At 33.1% G+C, this 22,862-nt stretch overlaps 1 protein-coding gene across 1 annotated transcript in view; it reads right to left on the reverse strand.

Moving 5' to 3' along the window:
* The window catches only part of LOC139998186 (uncharacterized), a 33,781-nt gene that overhangs the window by 10,052 nt on the left and 867 nt on the right, over nt 1-22,862 (reverse strand). Inside the window, exon 2 of the mRNA XM_072022535.2 lies at nt 10,916-11,170. Coding sequence (XP_071878636.1) covers nt 10,916-11,170 — 255 coding nt within the window. The remainder of the gene's footprint in view (nt 1-10,915; nt 11,171-22,862) is intronic.

Below are 22,862 nucleotides of genomic sequence, written 5' to 3' on the forward strand. Positions count from 1 at the left end.
AACTTTTGAATACGAATTAAATACATTTTATTTTGATCTGCCTGTTCCATGTATGTAATTAACTTCAGATGATCCGTGTGTTAAAAAGGAATAACCGTTTCATTCGACTATAATTAAATTTATTGCACAAGTGGAATGATTAAATACGTAGTATTTCTTAGTAATTTTTAAATGTTGTATAAAATTATCATATATTCTAATAGCGGGGAAGATTTACAATAATAATGCGGCAGTTACGAGAGTTTGATTAAAATTTCTCAAATGATACATACATAGAAACTCTTTCACAGAACCTTACATCATCCTGTTTCTCTCGTAGCAAAGATGCTACGATATATTCGTATCTTGCGTAAAAATCAAATAATTAATGTACATATATAATTGTAAAGAAATATTAAAATCGAAAGAATATTTATATTTTTCATTCCTTTTTATACTTTCTTCTTAAAAAAATTTAGTAAATAAACGACCAATAAATATTAATTAATACTTGAAGATGTTCTTTGCAAATATTTCTGAATTATTCTTTATCTTACGTTATAAATATTATCCTACATTCTGCTTATAATAAACAGCGAGCCGAGTGATTTAAAATCTAGCTACGTCGAGGAAAAGTGAAATTTAGAAGATTCCCGTGAGAGCGAGGGAATTTTCTAATCTACGCTAACATCATCGTCGTTGTACAACACACAGCAACGCGAGCATACGTATGTATATGCGTAGACAGATAGAGCACAATGTTGGACGAGTGAAAATTATTCTTGATAATTGATAAGGAACAGTTTCTATCATCAAGGTGATGCAGCATGTGAACACAACGCCTCAGACACGAGCAGGTAACAATACAGTTAGTTTGCAGAGAGAAAATCTTTTTAGAGAACGTTCACCTTGCTGCCGGTGCGTGCAACGGGCAACCCACTTTCCGTTGTGCTACGTACCTTTCCATCGAGAGTCGCAAAAATACGCCACAGCATCCTCTCAGGATGCTTTCATATCGATGTACTTTAAACCGAATTGTTCTCTGTGAAATACTCGGCGATCCATCTTGCTAGGCATAAATAACGTACGACAGTAATTTGATATTTACAAAAGAAATTCAAAAGAAGACTAATTAAGAAAATAGTTATGAAAATAATAGAAAGATAATTATATAAAATGATTGTGAACAAGCAATTACGATAGCTACTGGGAAACTTACAAGAAAAATATTGTGTATCGATTCTATGCATCTGTTGTTAATCGTTTTAAAATACACGCATTACTTTTTTCATATATGATTAGTATGTTTCGATTACGAATGTCTATATATTTAAAAAAATTGATATGTGCAAAGTATACATAACGTAACATACGATGAATATAGAGGCTGTCTGATTTTAATTAATCCACGCAAATATCCTCTAAACTATGCATGATTCAAAAAAGTGATACAAGTAGAACTTGTTCCACTTTAACGTGGCCTTACGATGACCGTCGGTTATTTATCTAGATGAAGGCGCTTTAGAGATCTCAAGGTGACCTCTGTTTCTTTAAATAGAAGTGTACATTTTTTTTTATACACCGTTCGATGCAGATTTTAATTCTCTACAAGAGAATATTGAGATAATAATACTAATTTCGTCAAATTGAGCGTATAAAAGTCAAGGAATACATAAACATAAAAATACTGCGTTATCTTCCCTTGTTTTTCATGCGATAGGTTCCACGAGATTAAAGTTAAAATATCTTTTAAATTAATCACTCTTCGAACCAGATACGTTAATACTTTTTGTAGAGAATTACAAAACGCATCCAACGGAGTATAAAAAATATACGTATAAATAGATTTTAATTTAAGAAAAGGCAAAAGTCAGCTTGAAATCTCGAAGGCACGATCACTTAGATAAGATTTGTGGACATTACAAGATGTATCTCTCGAAACAAAGTAGCTTTTATTTGAAACGATCCTTCGAACAACGTATAGTTTCAGTGATATTTGCGTGGGTTGGTTAAAACGATACACCCTGTATAGTATTTGAATGAAATAGTCGTAGTATCTAAAGGCTGATACAAATCTTTATTTGGATTCCATTTCTCTGATTATGCTCCAAAGAGATACGAACGTACATAAATATTCTCAGTCTAATAATCAGTATTGTACAATTTTCTGGAAACAGAATTTATTTATTTAAAAAAAATGTATAACTTGATAAAATTGCATTGTTAAAGACTAGAATATAAGCTTATAGCTGTGCTTCAACTTTGAACTTATACTAATCATTTTTAATTAATTTCTTGTTTGTCCGACTGGTCTTCGTTAAACAAAGAAATGCCAAATGACGAAACATTTGCATCAAGCTGGAATCAGCAAAAAAGAAATTTCATGCGCGCATGAACTACGTTAGAATTGAATTTTCTGCACTGCTGAGAATGAAAAAAAAAAAAAAGAAAAACAGAGCGATAGCAGGTCGCAGGTACAAAAAGTGAAAAAAAGAAAGAAAACGAATAAAGTCAAGGAAATAGTAGAAAGTAGTGGAATCTCTTCGGCGATTTTCTCCGGCAAAAGACTACGTAAACACTGAATAATTTTCTTTCCTCCGTTACGCAAAAATTAGTTCCAATCGAACGACTCGCATATACCGGAACGTTTCGTAATGCATTCGCCTCGAACGCAGCGGAAAAAAGCACAATGTTGCGTTCGAATTACTTAAAACTCTGTTGCCAGCGACATTCGCGAACACGAACCAGCGAAAAATAAACGATGAAACATATTCGTAAATAAAGCGACGTATAAATTACATTTGCTATTAAACTTTGGAAATTGAGAAAGTACAGGAACAAATGACCTGTACGAGAACTTCTTCGTTCTGGAGACTTCGATTCTTCGTCGCAAATCGCGAAACGGTGATTAATGCCATGGCGATTAAAACTGCGAAATGACTTCCTTGAAGATTCCTTGCAGAGGAATACGAATAATATAAATGATTCTAAAGGATTTATAACTTGAAGTCTATAATAACTGTACATTATTAAGGATTATATTATAAAACAGCTTTAATAGTTCTATGCCCTGCAGGCTATTGCTGATTCATGATACTTGATAGACGTGAGGTTTTTATTAGGGAAGCGAAAATATTCTCTGTTGTACTATTCAGTTAATTGGCCAGCAGACTCGAAGGAAGGCTGAAGAGGACTCGTCGTAGGAGGTATCATCATCACGAGATTTAAGAGTGGCAGTTCTTTAAGACACCGCATTGGCTCGTAGAGTATATTATATTCTGATTGGTAATAAAATATGATATGTAAAAAAATATGTATATAATATCGAATTAAAATGTAAAAATAGAAATTCAAAATGAAAAAGTGTTATTTCTTTGCAATTAGGAACTGTAAGTATTTTATTATAAGTACCGTTTTAAATGTTGTACTCTAAGTATCCCAAGTACTTTAATATTCTAATTATTTTACTGTAATAATTATGATGCTATAGACATTCTCTGTTATTCTAAGCATTTTAATATAAACATATACTTACATACTTTTGCCTTGAATTCAAAGTTCTAAAGTGAAGAAACTTACTTTTTTTACGCAAAAGTTAAAAGATCTGATGTTTAGAAATGATTCTAAGCAGATTTCCTTCAAATTATTATTTTAACGATACCTATTTTCCACTTGTGGTATTGTATCGATGAGTATCGTAAATTATAAAAATTAAATTGTCTATGTCGACTTTTACGAAAATATTACCGTCTCAAGTTCTTTTTACATGAACACATGTATATGTATGAGTTAGGTTACCAGGGAACCATAATACCAAAATTAACATTGATTGTTGAGCAGAGAGTCGAGTGCATGGACTCCTCCAACACGAACTTTCACTTGTTAGCATGAAAAGAGAATAGGCGCTAATGCTCATCCTGAGGTATTTAACTTTCAACGCGTGATTGATTAATTAGTAAGTGTGAATTGTCTCTCACCCTTTCTTTCTCTCTCTGTCTCTCTCTCTCTCTCTATCTCTCGAATTACAATGTGATACAAAGAGAAAAGAAATTCTTTTCTTTTCTTATGATTTTCTCGACGTTTTACAAACGTCTCTGTGCACTGTTGGATACTCAAATAACGTGGATATAGCGTGGTTTCCGGTTCGTTTAAGGCAGTTGATAGAAAGTAAGATCAGTTTACGTGATTCAAATGCCAATCTAACAACGTATTTCTGTTGTTGTGTATGATTCTAACGCAACTAATCGTAAAGTGAAAATCGGCCACTGTGTGATAAATTAGAGGAAATATAACTGGATCGAAAAAGGGTTTCTTCGTTACATGTGGGTTTTTATGTCGCCTGCAATGTTTCGAAATATAAATTTATTTAAAGTAAGACAAAATTGACCCAGTTTTCGTCAGAGATTCGTTGATGTATACATTGCAAAATATAAAAACCGATATTAGAAATATTTCGAAGTTTCTAAAATACAAGAAAGCTCGGAGATATTAATTTCCGTGTCAAATAGATGAATTATATTGATTTAAGTTATATTAATTGTATTTTGAAAAGAAATGTGCCAAGACTAGTTTGAAAATTTCTTGAATAACCATCGAAGCATAAATATATTGCAGAAACGATAGCGCGTTGCTTTGAACGCGCATATTATTCAACACTGTAACAAAATATAAAACATATTTCTCAACAAAAAGATTACCATTCGTCAAAATATGTTACATAATGGCCAATAATTTAGCAAATAATACCGAAGCTCGTTAATCTTTTATTTCACAAACAAATTTATTTTTAACTTTTGCCGAATAAATCTTCTTCTTATATTTCAATGTCATTGAAAGGTCGAAATTATTATTCCCACAAAGTCTTGTTTACTGAGAATCAATTCATCATCCTTGATTACTTTTAGGTTTCCGTGACTGAGAGCACCGTCACGCCTTTACTTTTTTTGTAAATTCTTCTGAACGTACACGACCAAACAAAAGCCACATTCGGCCAATCGTTACAAATCTTAGATGGAAATTTTCTGCAAAGCCTTATTTCACGTGGACGATCGTCGTCCTTGTTCCACAAGAACGCAAAGAATCTTTACACGCTCCGATTGGTCCGAGAACGTCCTCGTTTTAATACCGTAACATATGTACTTTTTATTACACGTTAATAACAATCACCTCCTTCGCGTTGTTTAACCTTGACAAATTACAACGAGCATTCAAAACGGTCGAGAATAGTGTCAAACTCAAGTTATTAATTAGATTGAAATTAAAAACGAAGTACTAATGAGGTTCTAGATACGTCAGTCCTTCTTGGAATATCAGAATATTTTAATATCTAATATTTTATTGATAAAGTAAAATGATTTCTGTAACTAACAATACAACGTCATTGAGGCTTTCATGATAGAAAATATCACCGATGAATTAGGTACAAAACGTGTGACTGTACCATTAAAAAAATAACGATAAATAACAACTGAGAAATATTTCTATTAATTACGATAATAACGACATTCTAGTTACAAATTGAATGATCTTAATGGGTACACCTTCGAAGCTGAAAGATTTTGTCTAAAAAGTAATTTACGACTTAAAACCCGATTGAAATTCTTCTTATTAAGTGAATGTCGACTTATTTGTATTTTAATTTCAACTTAAATAATCTTCCACAAATTTTCACGAGTAAAATGAAAATACTAAAATCTTGTCGGCAAAAAATTAGCAATTTAAAATCAGAACTTGATTTACGTTCGCCTCATTAAAAGAATACATCAACATTTTAATTACAAGTTAAATAATCTTCTAGAAATCTCGAAACCAAAAATAGCAAAGTTTTGTCCAAAAGAAAAATTACAATTTAGTATCAGAACGGAATTCAATCTCCTTTTATTAAACGAATTTAAACGAAACGAGTAGAATGGCCTGTCATAAACCATCGAAACGGAAGAGTGGCAAGATTTGTGAGTGGAAAGAAGCAAAAAGGTGATTTCCTGTTTCGCGTTAAAATCACTCGTACATCAAGGAACGTAACCCGAATTACGTAATTCGCTGTTGCGGTTCTCCTTGAACGCAGCTCCTAGCACCGGTCAGCACCGTTTCAGCGCGTTTCGTTCTCCGCGTTCTAACTCTTTTCTTCTTCGTTTCTCTACACCACTCGATAGCAGAATTGACGGTCCTTTTCTTTCTACTGATGAATCCTCCGCGTCGTCTATCCTTTGCATACAAAAGGTTTCTCGAGAGAAGAGGATTTACGAGCGGGAGAAACGCGCAGTTCGAACGTGAGCTGGCAGACTCGTCCTGAGGATTAATCGGTGCCAGGCATTGAAATCTCCGACGGACAATCGAAACACGCGGTGCTGAATAATCGAATCCCGTCTCGCTCCATCGATTCTCGCGTTGCTCCTACTTGTCTGCCGATTAATTGCATGAAAAACAAATTAGATCGAGCACTTTTTTAACTAATGTAAATTAAATTACTGCCTATTGAGACGTAATGCGTGGGAAATCGTTTGGATGTTGAAGTACGAGAAACGTTGCTGGGATTAATTAATTTCCTTATGACGTTTGAATTTCCGACCTATAGACGATCTAACGAGTTTATGAGTACGCCATTATTGGATCTTTCAATCTTCCAAGGATTATTAAAAGGATTAAATATATGGGAAGCGAGTTCGCGTTCCTTTAAATAGTAATTTATCATAAGTTATAAATAGAGTATGCAGATTTATATCGTAATTAGGTAACTAGAGGAAAATGGCACAGCTTAATGCAGATTTGTTTCGCACCATAAGTGTCGTAACGAGTATTTCATTTTGTATATTTGTACGCTTTTGCCTGCTACGAATATACATATACAGATTTCCCATAATTTCTCATAAATGCATAATTATCCGCAGTGTAATAATACGATGATACAATACGATATGAAACTTTCTGCAAAAGATTGCAGTCTCGAAGCTGATGGCATTTTGAATCTTTACTTTATTTGTCATTGTTTATTTTTAATTCCTCCTGAAACACATTAGCACAGATTCTTCTAAATAGGTGTGAGGTGACTCAAACACTGTTCTTGTCCCCATTTTAATAGCAATTAAGCGTCGATTAAGGATGATTATAGAAAGCTGTAATGCTCCAGAGGAAATAACGAGATTCAAAGAGTGTCGTTCGACACTGACGATAATAAAATCCTGATGGCGATTCGTATCTCCTGTTGCAATAACTCATTAACAGTCATAGACGTGATATGGCAAAATTAAAATCCATTGAGGTTATATACAATGCACACGAGATAAGAAACTGGAATTTGCATGGCTGTTTCTGATTTCTGCCTGTTTCTTCTTTTCCTCTTTGCCAATAAAAGTGCGCAAGAGTGTACGTCCTGTCTCGATCGTAAATAATTCCACGCTTTCTAGGTTCCTAACTTTTTATGACTAATTTACTCATTAACATACTCCTTCGACTATTATTTTTATGGACATTAAAAGAGCATGAGACGGATTAAGAACACGGAGATTAAATACGGTCTCTGGCAAAAGCTTTCTTCGCTGAACCTTATAATTATCTTTCTTCTGCCATTAAGAACGAATAACGATAATTTCGATATAATTTTACGTACGAGATAACTCGAATACAATCGTTAAATGTTCGATTCTTTAATAATTTTTATAGTATAACATAATATTAGACCAATTTTCAGTGAAAGTATTCGATATCGTTAACTCTACTTATTGGAGTATTTCTAACAAATAACCGAAGATGAGGAAAAATTGAACATTCAACGTAATAAAATCCTCCATCCTCTCTATTATTCCTACAACCTCCTTTCACTTTGCCTTTCTATAAAATCTCGTTATTATAATATTAAAATATTTATAAAACAAGGAATTAAAAACGAAGCGTTTTTCATATTGAAATAAAAGATAAATAAAAGACGCCAATTTATAAGATTTCCTGTGTTTAAGTACGGGAAGAAATATGTACTTGTATAAAGTTCTGAGCAATATAAATGGTAAGCAATTCGAGTAAAATCGAATAGCCGATCGAGTAACAAGAGTCGTTCTTCAAATCGGGTTTTGTGGCTTTACGGATGAAAAAGTTAGCGATAAATCATGATAAATCACGGTAGTTCGTTATTGCCAGCAATATCGAAGTGAATACCACAAAGAAGGGCGTGACCATAGATCAGGCACCATCCTTTCTTTCTATCGAGTGCCGTGAGAAGCGATTCTTCTTTGCTGTCTCATCATAAAAGGTGTGTTTTCAGCGTTGCATTGAAATTCATATCGAACAACCTACGAACTCCTCGATCATATTAATACGAATGCTTACGAGTGACAAATAATTTCAAAGAATATTATTCACAATTCATGCCACGTTTCCTTTATTTTCTTCAAAATTAACTACTAGAATTACATATTAGTATCGTTCGTTAAAAATTAATACTATGCTTGTTTGTAAGAAAAGTAAAACAATAAGCAAAGAATAATAAAAAAAAGAAAAAATAATGCTGGATAGATGGATAAAATATCGTACCAATAATTAATCTTTTTACCGTAATCGGTGTAACTTATATTTTATATAGATAATTTTAGTTTTAACTTTCAGTCGGATATCTATCCTCGGCTGATTTCTTTTTATAGCTTTATCGTCGAAAAACTTCTTCGCTGTAAAGCAACAACTATACCGCTTTCTCATTTAACTTTCACTTTCATTTTTAAACATACTTCTACTTGGCTTTTGCATCTCCTGCAGATGCACGATTATTCAAGCGTAATGCTAATACTCATTGAAGGAGTAGCCGTTATTAAATTCGGAAATCCATTGCTTTGAAAAAATATTTTTGAAATTATGAAACTAGAGATTGGAACCAGCGTATTAAAGCAGCAAATTAAATTAAATTTATATAAAAGTAACATATATATCAAGCAAATTAGATAATCATTAAAAAATCCATTTAAATTTCCATTTGAACAATGCACAAGAAAGTAAAGTTACGCAACACTTGCACGAAGTGACATTTTTTGATGTTTTATAGGAAAGCAATTTTTATTCTAACTTATTTTATTATTTTATTTTAACTTTATATCAAACAATCCCATATTTTTATTTAATCTCAGGATCGAATACGTATTTTTACCAACCTCTTGAACATTTCAAACGCTGATCGTTAAACATTAACTGTCTCCTGACATTTTACGAAACTTCGTACATGTATTGCACACAACTATGAATATTTATGTAAATTTATATTTTTATGAACGTGACTGAAATTATTCATAGAACCTAAATACAGGATTGTCTCGTTCTCTACAATATTTTAGTTTGGATAACTTGTATATTTTTTCAAATTATGTGCATTTTGTAGATTTTGGTATATTCAAATTTACCAGATACGTATAGACATCTAAAGTTCATACATTTTTTAAAATCTCGTATCATTAATCAACACGTTGTTCCCATTTCCAAATGTATCTTTTTTTATGAAAGATTCGATTAGTTCGTTTCAAGCATCGAATTCTCAACAAAAATGGACTTCTTGGTGTCTTTTCCTTCTTATACTCAATAATCCATTGATAATATTAATAACTTAACAAGTCGCAAGATACACAGATTTCTCTTTTACGATTTTATAATCTTTCGTCAAATCTGATAATCAGACGACACGTAATTTGCAAACATCTCTTGCAAGAATCCAGTTGTTTTATTACCAAACTTGTGATTGTTATATGAATTGTATTTATTAACATTGACAACTTGTAACTTGCGATTCCTAAAATTTCCATCGCTAATATTAATTTAATCGTGCAAGACAGCTCTGAGCTTCGTATGGTTTATTTCGATATTTAGCTATTGTTCGACCGAAAATTTAAAACTTGTTCGAGTTCCGAGCGTTCGTATATTTCAATCTTTTTGCCGTGCGAAGCAAATTGAATTCTTTGTTCAGCATGTCAGCGTTAATCATATTATCGCCGTTCTCGCGGCGTTTCCCTTCCTCACTTTCCATCATAAACTCAAACAGCTCCATTCGACTGGAAAGGATCGTTGAGAACTGATCGATCAGCCGGTTGATCTTTTACAATCGGTTAAAATCGAGGTGAAAATTTAGAAATCTCGAAAGCTGGCACCGCGTTGAACGAGTGAAATAAGATACATTGGTAGCAGGCTAACTCTCTGTATAGAAATTTTACACAGGAAAAGCCTTCTTAAACTCGTGCATGCATTACAAAACGAGCAAAACGACTACTTTGCCTATTTGAAAGTACAAATCGAAGTCTTTCAGTAATGCATCCATGTTTCTAGAACTGTATTTAGTGGCTGGCTTTCTTCCTCTCTTTTCTTCTGCGTGCTTTCCATTCTATTTATTTAATCTCATACTTTTGTAAAGATCATACCATCATATATTGGATACAATTTCCATATACCTACGTATAACGTAAACTATACATTCAAAATAATCTTATTTATAAAGCGATACGTAGTGTGGTATGTTGCTCTCTCCTGAAATCCAAACCTGTTAACTCACACGTTTCTTCGTCATAAGGCAAAACATTTTTAAGAAAATTGGTTTTGATTTATACGGAAACGATCTATCACAAACATGAAAAAAGTGATGTCTTAAAAAATAAGGAACTCGTTAATAAACGAGTTACTGTATCCGATTTATTGACAATTTGGATAATGAATTACCTCGTATCTTTCCAAAGAACGAGTTAGAATAACATTTCTTATTGGAATAAAAGCATAATGAACGATTTATTCAAATGAAATATTTCTTAGATATGAAACAGTTGTGTATACAAGAATTGTAGAATATTGTGCAATATAACTCCTTTAAAATATAAATAAACTACGGTAATTTTTATAAATGGAGGTCGATGTTTTACAAGAAAATTAAATATCTTTATGTAAATTCCTGCAGAATTTTTATTTCATTATGATCACCTACCTGAACGAGAGCCTCTGGTTGCAGATGTTTCAAGAATTCACCTTGTTGGTATGTAATGGATGATGGTTGTTGTTGCTGTTGCTGCAACCTAAGTTCAGCTTGCATCGCAGCAATCGATTCAGGAGTGCAGGATGCTCGAGCTTGGACCCAGGATGCTGCGAGGATGAAGCTTCCAAGGATCACGGACATCGTCACCAAGGTGACAGCCGCGATTCTTGTAATTTGAACCGCTGTACTCTTTGGCCTCATGTATGCCTGTGAATAAGTGAATCAAAATGTTAATAAAACCAAAAATATAAACTATTTTATAACATTATTATACAGAGAATAGCAAGACACGAGCAAGACGCTAGTCTACATTTGGAAATAACTCGGGTATAAGAAGTAAAATTTTGTTCTTCGAGGCTTCATTTTTCAGAAAGTCGAGTTTGGATATGTTTAGTAAAAAATTAGTTGCACGCGTCTTCGAGGAAGTTTCTGTTAAAAACAACGCTTCAAATGAAAAATCATATCCTAAATTTTCGATTATCTTTTCTGTATATTCTGTAATTGTTTCTGTATTCATTGTTATGAAGTATTATCGTATATAAAATAATCTGAAGAAAAGTAAATTAAAATAACATTTATTAATTAAAACAATCTACGCAAATGTAAAACATTAAGAATACAAAACTCCATACAACACGCATAAACAAAATTCGTGCTTTTTTTAATATTAAAACGCGAATTAATAAGAATTAATACAATAACGTAACTTTTACAGAAACAAAAATGTATCACTGTCAAATATAGCGTCACAGAATAGTATCATATGAATTTATAAAATAATACTTCATCGTTAGCTTGCATTTGTTATTGTTACTCCGGGTTTAATTACGAAATAGAGACAAATGTATCCGGGTAACAGGTTCGGCGCGAAGTAGTTTGATTCAATAAGCACCGGAACAAGTTTACCTCTTGCAATCAGAATCTAATTACTCGAGATTTTCCGTCGCTATTCTCGCCGTTTCTATTTTATGTTAATCAAACATGCTTATACACTTCTGTGATTATATCGCGCGTATTACGTTCGGTCGCCGTAGACGAAGAAAGGAATATGTAGCTAAACTTGACTTCCGTGATGATCTCACTACATTGAAATAAGCCGGTACCATAAATCTAATTACAATCTCATCAAGGTTTTTTTCATCGCTCCATACCTATCCATTTTTAATCCTTCGAACGTTCTCTAACGTACTTTTATCAATTTTTTATTTCGAAATTATTTCCTACATTATTCCCTATTTGTGCTTACTTGGAACTACCTGTAATATATTTTTGTTCAAAAGTATAATTTATGTTATTTACCTGATAGTTCGAATTGTAGTATATATTTATCTATCTTTTTTACTCTGTCAAATATTTTACATTTCATTAGAAACTAAATAAATCTTCAAAGATCGAGCGTGTTAATAATTTATAGAATTGTCCAAATAAATAGATGAAATGATTTCTATTATGAAGCTCAATTTACGTTGTTACTCTTTTTATCGCTCTATTTTTGAATAATTTAGTACAATAACGGAGACGAAACAAATGATGTAAATGAGATAATTGAGATACTATGTTCCCGAGTGTGAACATAGGTATGTTGCTCGCTTTTTAGTTCGCTGATTATTTGCGTGTTTGGTTGACGTAGTAAATTACATCAGAGGCAACGTGATTGCGATTAGAAATTAATTTTAACGGCCGACAATCCTTCGTTACTCGATTAAACGAAACGTTTTGCTTGCAATACCAAATCGTCGAGTAAAATTTATCTCTTTTAAGCGCGAAATTCTAACAAAATTTACCATAGCGATTTTATGTTTTAACTTTTGTTTAACCGTCTTCGTGTTAAGATTGATTATCGCTTTAAAAACGAATCGAATCTTTTGTTTAGTCAAACCTCCTACCTTTCCCCCCGTAGTATTATATTCTGCTAAATAAACGATTCAAATTCCGTTCTTAAGAGACAGTCGTGAAAAAGTAGAGTTTAAATTAACAACTTTTGAAATGGAGATTCTAAGTAACGCTTATTGATCTTTCCGTTCGAAGAGGAACGTGAATTCGCAGTAAACGCCGCGCGTTTCAGCAAACACGACAGATGCATGCAGTTGCTAAACATGTGCAAGGTTCATTACAGGATAATGTAGTCAATGCAAAATGTGTACACGCAGAGTGCAATCGCATGAATGTGTGTATGTAACTTCATGCTGGCTAGCCAACCGAGTCGAGGTCTTTTGTCGTTTCACGCTCTCCTTTCCCGTGGTTTAGCAGCATTCCCACTTCATGAAACGAAGCTAATCGCGGGAAAAAGTGAAAAATGGAATTGGAGAATCTCATCGTTTTCCTAACACGCGTCCCTCCACCATGGTAAAACATACATCGCCATTCATACAATCCTTTCAGAAATCTATAAACTTTACGCTGATAAATTTTGCAATAATTTACAATTTACACGTTGCAAAGTTTATGGTAATTATAATAATCGTTAACGCCACAAGTTGGTTAATTTTCATCTATTAGACAATGGACTCTATAATGGACGCTATATAATTTAGACGAACTTTTAACCACCGAGAACGTTAACTGTTTTGTTTTGTATTTTGTTTAAAATAATAGCAAATTTTCAACGATTGTTTATAAGGTATAGAAAGTGTATATCTATGACGAATCCCGAAAAACAGGAAACTACGATGTATCCAGTGTTAGTTAACTAACTTATATCAATGTGTCGTCGTGAGCTTTAAAACAATAAACTTGACTATTGCCTATCGCCAAAAATTTCCAACGAACTATGAAATTCAAACGAGTATGGAATTTACATTTCCCATTAGATTATTCCATAAGTAGTACTAAGTTTAGCACAATGGAGCTCTTCGTAATTGGAGTTTCGTAAAAGGAGAATAGGAAGCTTAACACTGAAAGATGGCAAACGATTATAACGAATGATGGACACGAGGTTTTTATCCCGCCACTGATTACATTCTCTTGTAAATAATGCGGAATTAAAAACAATAGAGTTCTTCGCAATTGGAGTTTTATAAGAGGAGAACTATTGTAAAAACTTATTGTTTATAAGAGCGATGAACTATCGTGAAAAATGAGATAAGACATATAACTGACTAATTACAAATAATTATTTATATCTAACGTAATATACAATATATCAATTATATAAAATACTGAGAAAATCATGTTCCTCATAGAATTCTAATAAATTCCACTTTTCACCCTGTGATCAAATAATACACTTCGATTAACATCTGTTAACGATGAATCTAGAAAAGATTCTTAGATTTCCCGTTTTATTCAGCAGCCGAGCATGAAAATTATGCCAACAATACCGTAATTGACTCCATATCAACTATCCGTATAAAATCGTTTAAACCAATATGAAGATGGGTGGATAGCACGAGATGCTCAGACAGTCGCTAGTCACAAGAAGGAAATACGTCGGATAAAGTAAGGCTTGCTGTTCAATAACTGTATCGTGACACTATTATTTTACGCCTCGGACTCGTTCAGCTGCTTGAGAACCTTGAAAATTAGAAAAATCTGTCACTCTATACGAACACGTCTCTGATCTCCTTTCAGATCCTCTCGTCTCGGATCTTTTGTCGTTTCATGTATTATATAGATAGTCTGATTGATAGCCTTACGTGCTATTGGTACTGTTTCGACGATAATTATAGCAAGTAACATTGACTTCGATAATTAATTGATAGTAATTTCATATACTTAGAGATTAGTTCAATGTCGCGCTCTATGCTTATTATCTTGACAAGTAAAACAAGCATGTAATCTGGCAGAGTAATCGCGTGATTGGTCAAGGAAGATACGGTTCCGGTGCATGAATAATCGACAAACTGAGAACTCCAGTAAATATAAATTGAAAATATTATTGTACAAATTATTTTTCCAACAAAATTAAACGTGTTTTTCCTTAGATTATGGAAATGTATTGTTACGAGAAACGAAGTTATAACTAAGCCATGTTCGTGCATTCTATGTATTAGATAGAATTAGATAGAAATTAATTAAATTAGATAGAAAGTTTAAAACAAAAATTGAATAATTTGCAAATACATGTAAAATATCCAGAGTACGCTACTTAAAAAGTTTAATGGAGGAAACGGATTTCTAACTTTCTAGCTTCTAATCGTTTCATTCTGTTCGTAAAAATATAAATTTGCATAAATATCTACGATCTATCCTATAACTTGTATTAATTATGAAACTAAAAGAATAAGGAATAAAGTCTTGTAAGAATTGAAAAGAACATTCAATTAAGTCACATTCTCAACATTTTGCTTTACGCCACTATTATCGTCAATCCTCCAATTAACAAAATATGTATTTAGCTCTCAAGTATCCGTACATTGAAAAATATAGCCTAACGTTCAACAGGTTCGAAAGATACTTTTACCTGTACGCTGGTTCTCATCGTCATTTCGACATCAGCTGTACTACATGAATAATAATCAGGAAGAATCTCGCGCGGTTAACGATCAAACGACGTACCAGTTACCGTAAAGATAAATCGCTGTGCACATCGTACATCAACACGCGAAGAAATTTACACAGTATACCGATTAACCACGAGCTGCTGCGTTTCAGTGCCTTCATTTATTTTACTTCTAGTCCAATCGAGTGATGGAACTCGGTGCAGATCCATGCGATATTAAAAAAAAAAGTAAAAAGTAATCGGCTACACAGGGTGGGACGAGTAAACGTAGTACAACCACAGCCAGGGGATGAAAAAATAAGTCGAAAACACGTTTAATCGGAAACGAAATTGTCCGGTGTGTACGCGTGTGCGCATGGTACATTTTCGAATTTATTTTCCTCGAAAATGAAGCATCTTACGAAAAAATTGTATTCTATAGCTTTTACTTATTTTCGAATGTAGTTTAGACTCCTGTCGATTATTCGCTCTTGTTCACTTCGGAATTAGCCAATTTTAGGTTTACTCGCGAAATCTTCAAGGTCGATTTTCTCGAAAACGAAGCCTCAGACGAAACAACGTTATGACAAAATTTCGTCTTATTTTTTTCACGTAGAATCAGTCCTTATCCGTTTGTTCTACGATTACAGTCTCGCCCGGTATAACGCTGAAAACAACTTCTTTCAGGATTAACTTTCCATCCGGGTAACTTCGATTTTTAGCGCGTGTTTCGCGTGTTCTGTTAATTTCGTCGGGCCACGCGGTTTGTAAGTTCCAAGTTACTAAATGAAAATATTTCCTCGCTCCCCATTTATTTTGACCTTTTCTGTATCACATTAGAAGTCTCCTAATAACAAACCTAAAAAGATATAAATTTCGTGCGCGAGTTTATGCAGAAAAATATGAAAATCGTCGGCGGATAGTCTGGAAGAACGACATAGTATACAGTTGGATCAGCGTCGAAAACAACTTCTCACGTGATCTAGAGGTAAATGTTTAAAAAATGTAAGGAAACTAGCTTATGGGTCGGATTTATGAGAGACGGGTTTAACATTTTCCCATGGGAAGAAAAGTTGGTTTCAGGCGCCTAGCCCGCGATTGCGTCTTACCGCTTTAATTGGTAAATTAATTGAAAAGGGCAAACGCTTGTGACACAGACTGTACTTGTACGTATTCGTAATGACCTCGATGTGGATGGACGACTCTAAGGTGAGAGGCCTCGAGGAGATAGTAGGCCATCCGAGGCTGCCTTTATGCTGCTCGATCTGCCAGACAAAAGTAAACAGGCACTGTTGCCAGGCACTCGAGAAACCAAAGGATTATTATATGTATGTATGTATAGATGGATGTATATGTTGCATGACAAAATTTTTAAACGTGTCCTCTTCGACGTGTGCTCTGACTCATTCTTCCCTTTACCGGTATACACTATTGATCAAAAGTCTTGGATCACTCGCATCTACTAGCAACATTTACCCATTTATCCATCGAACATTCAATCGCTTACAGAATTAGCAAACGTTATAATTTTCACTAACAGGTACAATTATTCGTTTTATTTAATTGATTAAAGTATTATTAAAAATTATTATTTTCATCGATAGGTAAAATTATTGACAAATCTTGGATTTTTCGCTCACGATGAATATTTTTCTATGTTTTCTTGGGAACAGTACATTCGGTTGTTTTGTTTATTCGTTTTATGAAAAAGATATTTTAATATCTACGTGAAATGTAAACATTAATCGGATAACCCTTTCTTTATTTAACGACATTTTGTGAAGCATGTAAGAGCAGAGGATGGCAGATTTTTGGTCCATAGTGTACATACGCCTACCGAATGCTTTTAAACGTCATGATAGTGACGCACCATACTTCGGAAAACGAAAAACAAATTAGCTTTTTAACATATCTCTTTATTCGTCTACTTGAATATCTAATAGTCTTTTATATGTAAATGTAGCATTGTAATTTTCCACTAAATAATTAATCTACGATATTAATAAACTGACATTCGATAATAAATATTTATGCACAAGTATATGTTTAAGCTTCAAACGATTCGATTCTAAGATTTGCTGTACTGTTTGATTTGCAAGGTTGTAACGTGTATTCGCGATTATTAATTCGTTGAAATTAAAAAGTATAACAAACAGTTGAAACGTTTTGTAGAAATGCACACGAGTAAATTAAAGGATTAAAGTTGAAAAATCCATGTCGAGTGACTCAGTTACGCCTAGGTGTACGGGACTTCATTTTTAGCACGTAAAGATAGCTGTTGTGTCTAATTAAAATGTAGGAAGAGTATTAGAAACGCCTGTCTTTCTTCCGCCATCCAAACATTTCATGTCTCGATATGGACAAACCTGAAGTATGCTTGGAAATTCTGTGACAATTAGTGTAATTATTTTCAGCGTCGTTAAATATAATAAAAATCTATTAATCTATTTTTTTCTTATATAACTTTAAAGTAGATTTAATAAATAAATTATTAGAAAAATAATCGACACACAATTTAAATCGTTACGAAAATATAAATATACGTTGACAAATACAGAGATATATGTATATGTATGTATAATCCTGTTTCAAGAAACTTCCAAAGCTAATTAACGATCACGGAAGAATGTTCGAAGAAATAACTTCGGTTCTTCCGCGAAGACGATATTGAAATATGTACGTATATATTTTGACTTATGTAAGAGACATCTTGCTCATGCTAAATCGTGTAAACGCGCGAAGCTAAAAGCAAACGGGCTAAGCCATCGGCAACGGGCCAAGTCGTTTTAGAATATTTTACAAACGATTCCTCTTTCGTTGGGATAAAAATTTCATTCCACATATTTGAATAGAAAATATATTTTAGAAAGTATAACGTAATGGGAATTCAAGATTATAGAACTCGTGTAAAGAACTCTAGCAACGTGAATTTATTAAATTGAAAAATCTAAAGTGTAGCCTATTTCGTATGTAAGAAATGTTGCAAATGGATATTCGTTGAGTAATACCGTACAATTTCTAGAAAAACCGCTGCTGAAGGAGAAGGTACACGCATATCGTAAAGGATCATGTTATGTAATATCGCAGGAAATTCAAGTTTCAATTACTTGCTACTCAAATAATAGCAGGATGGTCATATTATGAAATGATTACTATCTACGCGTCGTGTGCTCCCAACTTTATCCCGCAGGTGACTCCAAACCAAGCATTAAAGTCTCCAGGCTCACTCGATATGCGTATTGCACCGTCGTTCAAGATTGAATTCTTTACAAATTGAAAATCGAATATCTTTGATATTTGAATCATATTATTATAAAATATTCAATATTATATAATATTCAAGACACATATATCTAAATATATGAATATAAATAATTATAAATTATATAAATTCGTAATATCCATTACATAAATTTAGTTTAATTATATTAATTATTGGTATCTATGTCATCTTATTTTAGCTATTTTATTAAAAAATAAGGAAATTATATATTCAGCTGTTCTATTACAAATACAAACTTCGATTTAAATTACAAAGAGGAAGATATAGAAGAGACGAATGTAAGCAAATCTTGAACCACTTTGTCGTAGTCGAATAAATCGTATTTATGAGGAAATCTACAATTTAAGCGATTTAACGTCTACGAGAATTCTATTCGATGAATTTGCAAGTAAACCACGGCGCATACAATTTTCATCGATTCTATAATTGTAGTAATTTCTTGGAAAACGTAATTGTCACGATGCCAACGGTGCTTGCCTCCATAGGCGATATGTAAATTCGATACTTGTGAATTCCGTACAACCCGAATAGTACGATTCTAGTCACGCTTCGATTGAAAAAGAAACGCAGTTTAAATCGCTGCAGGTGAAATCTGTCAGTCTTACAAATGTTTTCAATGGCCGGTATTTGCCTCGCGATGAGGACGGTGCAGTTGGTACTGGTTGGTACGTCGTTGTCGACCAAATACCGTTTTCAAATTTTGTAATTATATGAATTACTGATAGAAGCATGAAGAAACGTTACTTTAAAGCATTAAGGCAAGAGATTATAGAGTAGTTAACGACGAAAGTTTACGATGATTATTTCAACTATTTCTTTTTCTTCAATATATTTTATGTCTCAGTTACTTTAACTTTTTTGTAGCTTTTTGACACATAAAAATATTTTTTGACATATAAAAGATATACGTACGATTTTATTAAGAATAAAAATGATAGGTAAAATAAACTATGCAAAACTTTCCTCGAAGACGAAGAAGTTTTATGCGAGAGTCATTTTATTTTATAACAAGATAATAAGAATATGCGTAATAAAAAGATGTTTAAAATAAACTACGTAAAAGTGTTTTGCAGATAAGAATATGAAATATTACTTTTGGTCGTGGGCATGTGAAATCGTATTTTTGTTTTAACGTTTCAAGGACAAGAATTCTTTATGTAACCAAATTGAAACAAACATTGACGTCATGGCGGATACGTGTTTCCCGCGATGGAAAATTTGGACTCTACATTGAAACTTTGAGAATCTAGAAACAAAAGGCAATTCAACGGTAGCCATGAAAGTTTCTAATAATGGCGAATGGTTGCGTTCACCGGTGGTAGAAAGTTTCCGGTTTTAACGAAATAAACGAACGAAAAAAAAAAGCGTGGCCGACGTTGAAAATGAAACCACGTCGTGCATGATTTTTCAAAACGTATCGCGTCACTCTAATGAAACATGAAAGTTCGATTAGCCAGAGATAGAATTTCCATGTTTCGAAAAAATCGAAAAATCAATCTGGATGATTTATTGCATATAAGATTTTAGCATTTTTTAAACTAACACAAACGATATTTAACTACGGCAGATGTAATTGAATAGAAAATACAGTTGTAATTCTATTCTATGATTATCAAATCAAATATTTTATTTCTAATTCATAGAGTGAATTTAAAGGAGGTAGTTCTCACGGTAGTTTCCATTCTTCTTTTCTGCAATGTGAGCTAACTGTTTTCTCGAACTCTCATTGAGAAATTACTCGCCTATGACACTGCATTTATTTACTTCGAACGGATGCACACACGAACATACTGTCACATACTGCCACGGTAAACATGAATTATGAGCACTGTCATTTACGTCCCCTAAGTATCATCCATTTCTCTGGGATTTCCTACTGCAACTGTATTTTCAAGCAGATAATTAAACAACAAATTGCCTTTCCTTCATTATCTTTAATCCCATATTATTTCCTATCCTTTATTTAATTTCTCAACTACGTTAAACATACTCGAAAGTAGAACTTGGAAACAGAGAAATATTTTAGCATTTGTTTAAACTGAATTTCTTTCAAATTTCAGCACCGACGTTAAAAAATAAAAAAAACGAAATTTTGTTAAATTTTCTAATTAATCTCTTCGCGAATAGAAGAAAATTTCCGAACAATTAAAACCGAATACGATACAGTACGAAGCTGCACAGCGTAATAAGCAATCAACCTTGAAAGGATCTACATTCAACGTTTCATGGAGACTTTCATTTTACACCGACACTTTTAACAATTGCAACGGTTATTGACAGAGAAAGTTGGCAATTAATTAAACGACAAATTCTTTCACCCGTACCGGTGCGTTTCATTTCGTGGAGAAATACATCGTTGAAACACGTTTCGAGCCTATTATTCCTTATCTAATTATAGAATATCATGTTCGCGGAAATTACCAGGTGTAAAACGCGACAAGATCGCTTTGCCCGTCGCTTCTTCCGTTTACGTAGGCGACTTTTGATCGATCAAGCAAATAAATAAACGTACACATATGGTAGCTTGGTTCGCGCAATTAAGCTTGTCCAGAAACTTTCACGGAAGTGCCTTACTGTACGGATTTCCGCGCTCTTTCATAAAATACCAGCCAAACAACGTCCTCGATACAAAATGTATCAAAGCCAGAACGAATTTTAGTCGCGGTATAATTCAGCGTTTCCGTTGCATGACGAAACATCTGTCTCGATCTATCTCCTCTACCCTGTAATTTATAAAGACCGACTGATAAGCAGAATTAATTCTGGTAATCAGCCACTTACGTACTGTAAATTGTTTTACCTTAACTGAAACTTGGTTCTTACGTTACATAACTCCCTTCGTAATTTCCAAACGAATATCTACAGATTCTATTTTAACAAACGCGAAAGGATTTATTTTCTACTTGAAGGAAACGAAATCATATAATTGTAAAAAGATAACGATACCTACGTAGGTGCTTATAGCAAAAATGGAGATAAGTAATTTTATACCTTAGAATTATAAGGTACTAATTTTACGTCTCATTTTATGTCTGTAGAGAAATTGTAATCGATATTGATGAAAATTTGTTATAACGAAGAAAATTGTTCATTCGAAGGGGACAATGTAATCTGATTATTGCGCTCCCGAAGAAAATTCGTTTATTTGTGGATCAACCCATTGGCAGTTTATCATGCGACCATGTTGAGTCTGTATACATGTTTTACTTACATACCATAGATATCTACTTAAGTTTGTTATTTTGACGCATCAATTTCCTGAGACTCTAACGACTAAAGGAAAAAAACTACAGGAAATTTTCGAGCCAATATACACATATAATTTTTAAATTTCTTACTGTGTGTATAGGAGAAATTTCAAACATAAAAATATATACGTCCTTTTTACAGCAATTCAAAATTTTATCGCTTTATTGAACTCTCAATGGGTTAATAATAAATGGGAATTTATTTTCGATAGAGACGTATCAGATATATCCACCATTACGTATTTGTAAATTATTTTGAACATAGCCATCAAGAGATTTTTATTCAAAATAAAATATTGAAATGAAACGACACTAATTGCAAAGTAGTTTTAGTTACCGAAGATTATTATAGAACTATCAGAAAAATTAGCACCTTCGTATTTATGTCGGTAGGCGGAAATAATATTATGATCTTATTCTAAGATTTACGTTGGTCACGTCCTTGCGCATATTTTTACAGCTCCGTCGTGACAATTTTCCTGAACTGGCCTCGCTGTACAAAACACATGCATTCATAAATCTAATCTACTCGTTGGAATTTTGTTATCAGAAATTACTACATTTATGCGTCCTGTTTAATCGATCGAGAGCAAATAGCGTACAAACATCATTGCATCGAAATTCTATTTCTATCTTTACGCAAGCTCGCTTTATTTCATTAATTGTGGCTAGCATAACGGTAAATGTATCGAGTCTTGTCCAAAGATTGGAATATAATCTATAAAGCAGCACTAACGAAATATACGTATACAGATACACGTACTGTGTTAAAAGAAATGATAAACAAACGAGAGGAGAAATGAAAATTGCTAATTACACGCGATTGTACGATCAGTTGGATAATTTATTTGTCAAAATTTTCTCGCTGTTTGTTGCGTCCTATTCATCATATTTTTACAAATTGTAAATACTCGAAATGTCTTCTCTTTATAAATTTCTAATAAGGTA

The sequence above is a fragment of the Bombus fervidus genome, chromosome 2 (assembly GCF_041682495.2).
Source record: "Bombus fervidus isolate BK054 chromosome 2, iyBomFerv1, whole genome shotgun sequence".
NCBI lineage: Eukaryota > Metazoa > Arthropoda > Insecta > Hymenoptera > Apidae > Bombus > Bombus fervidus.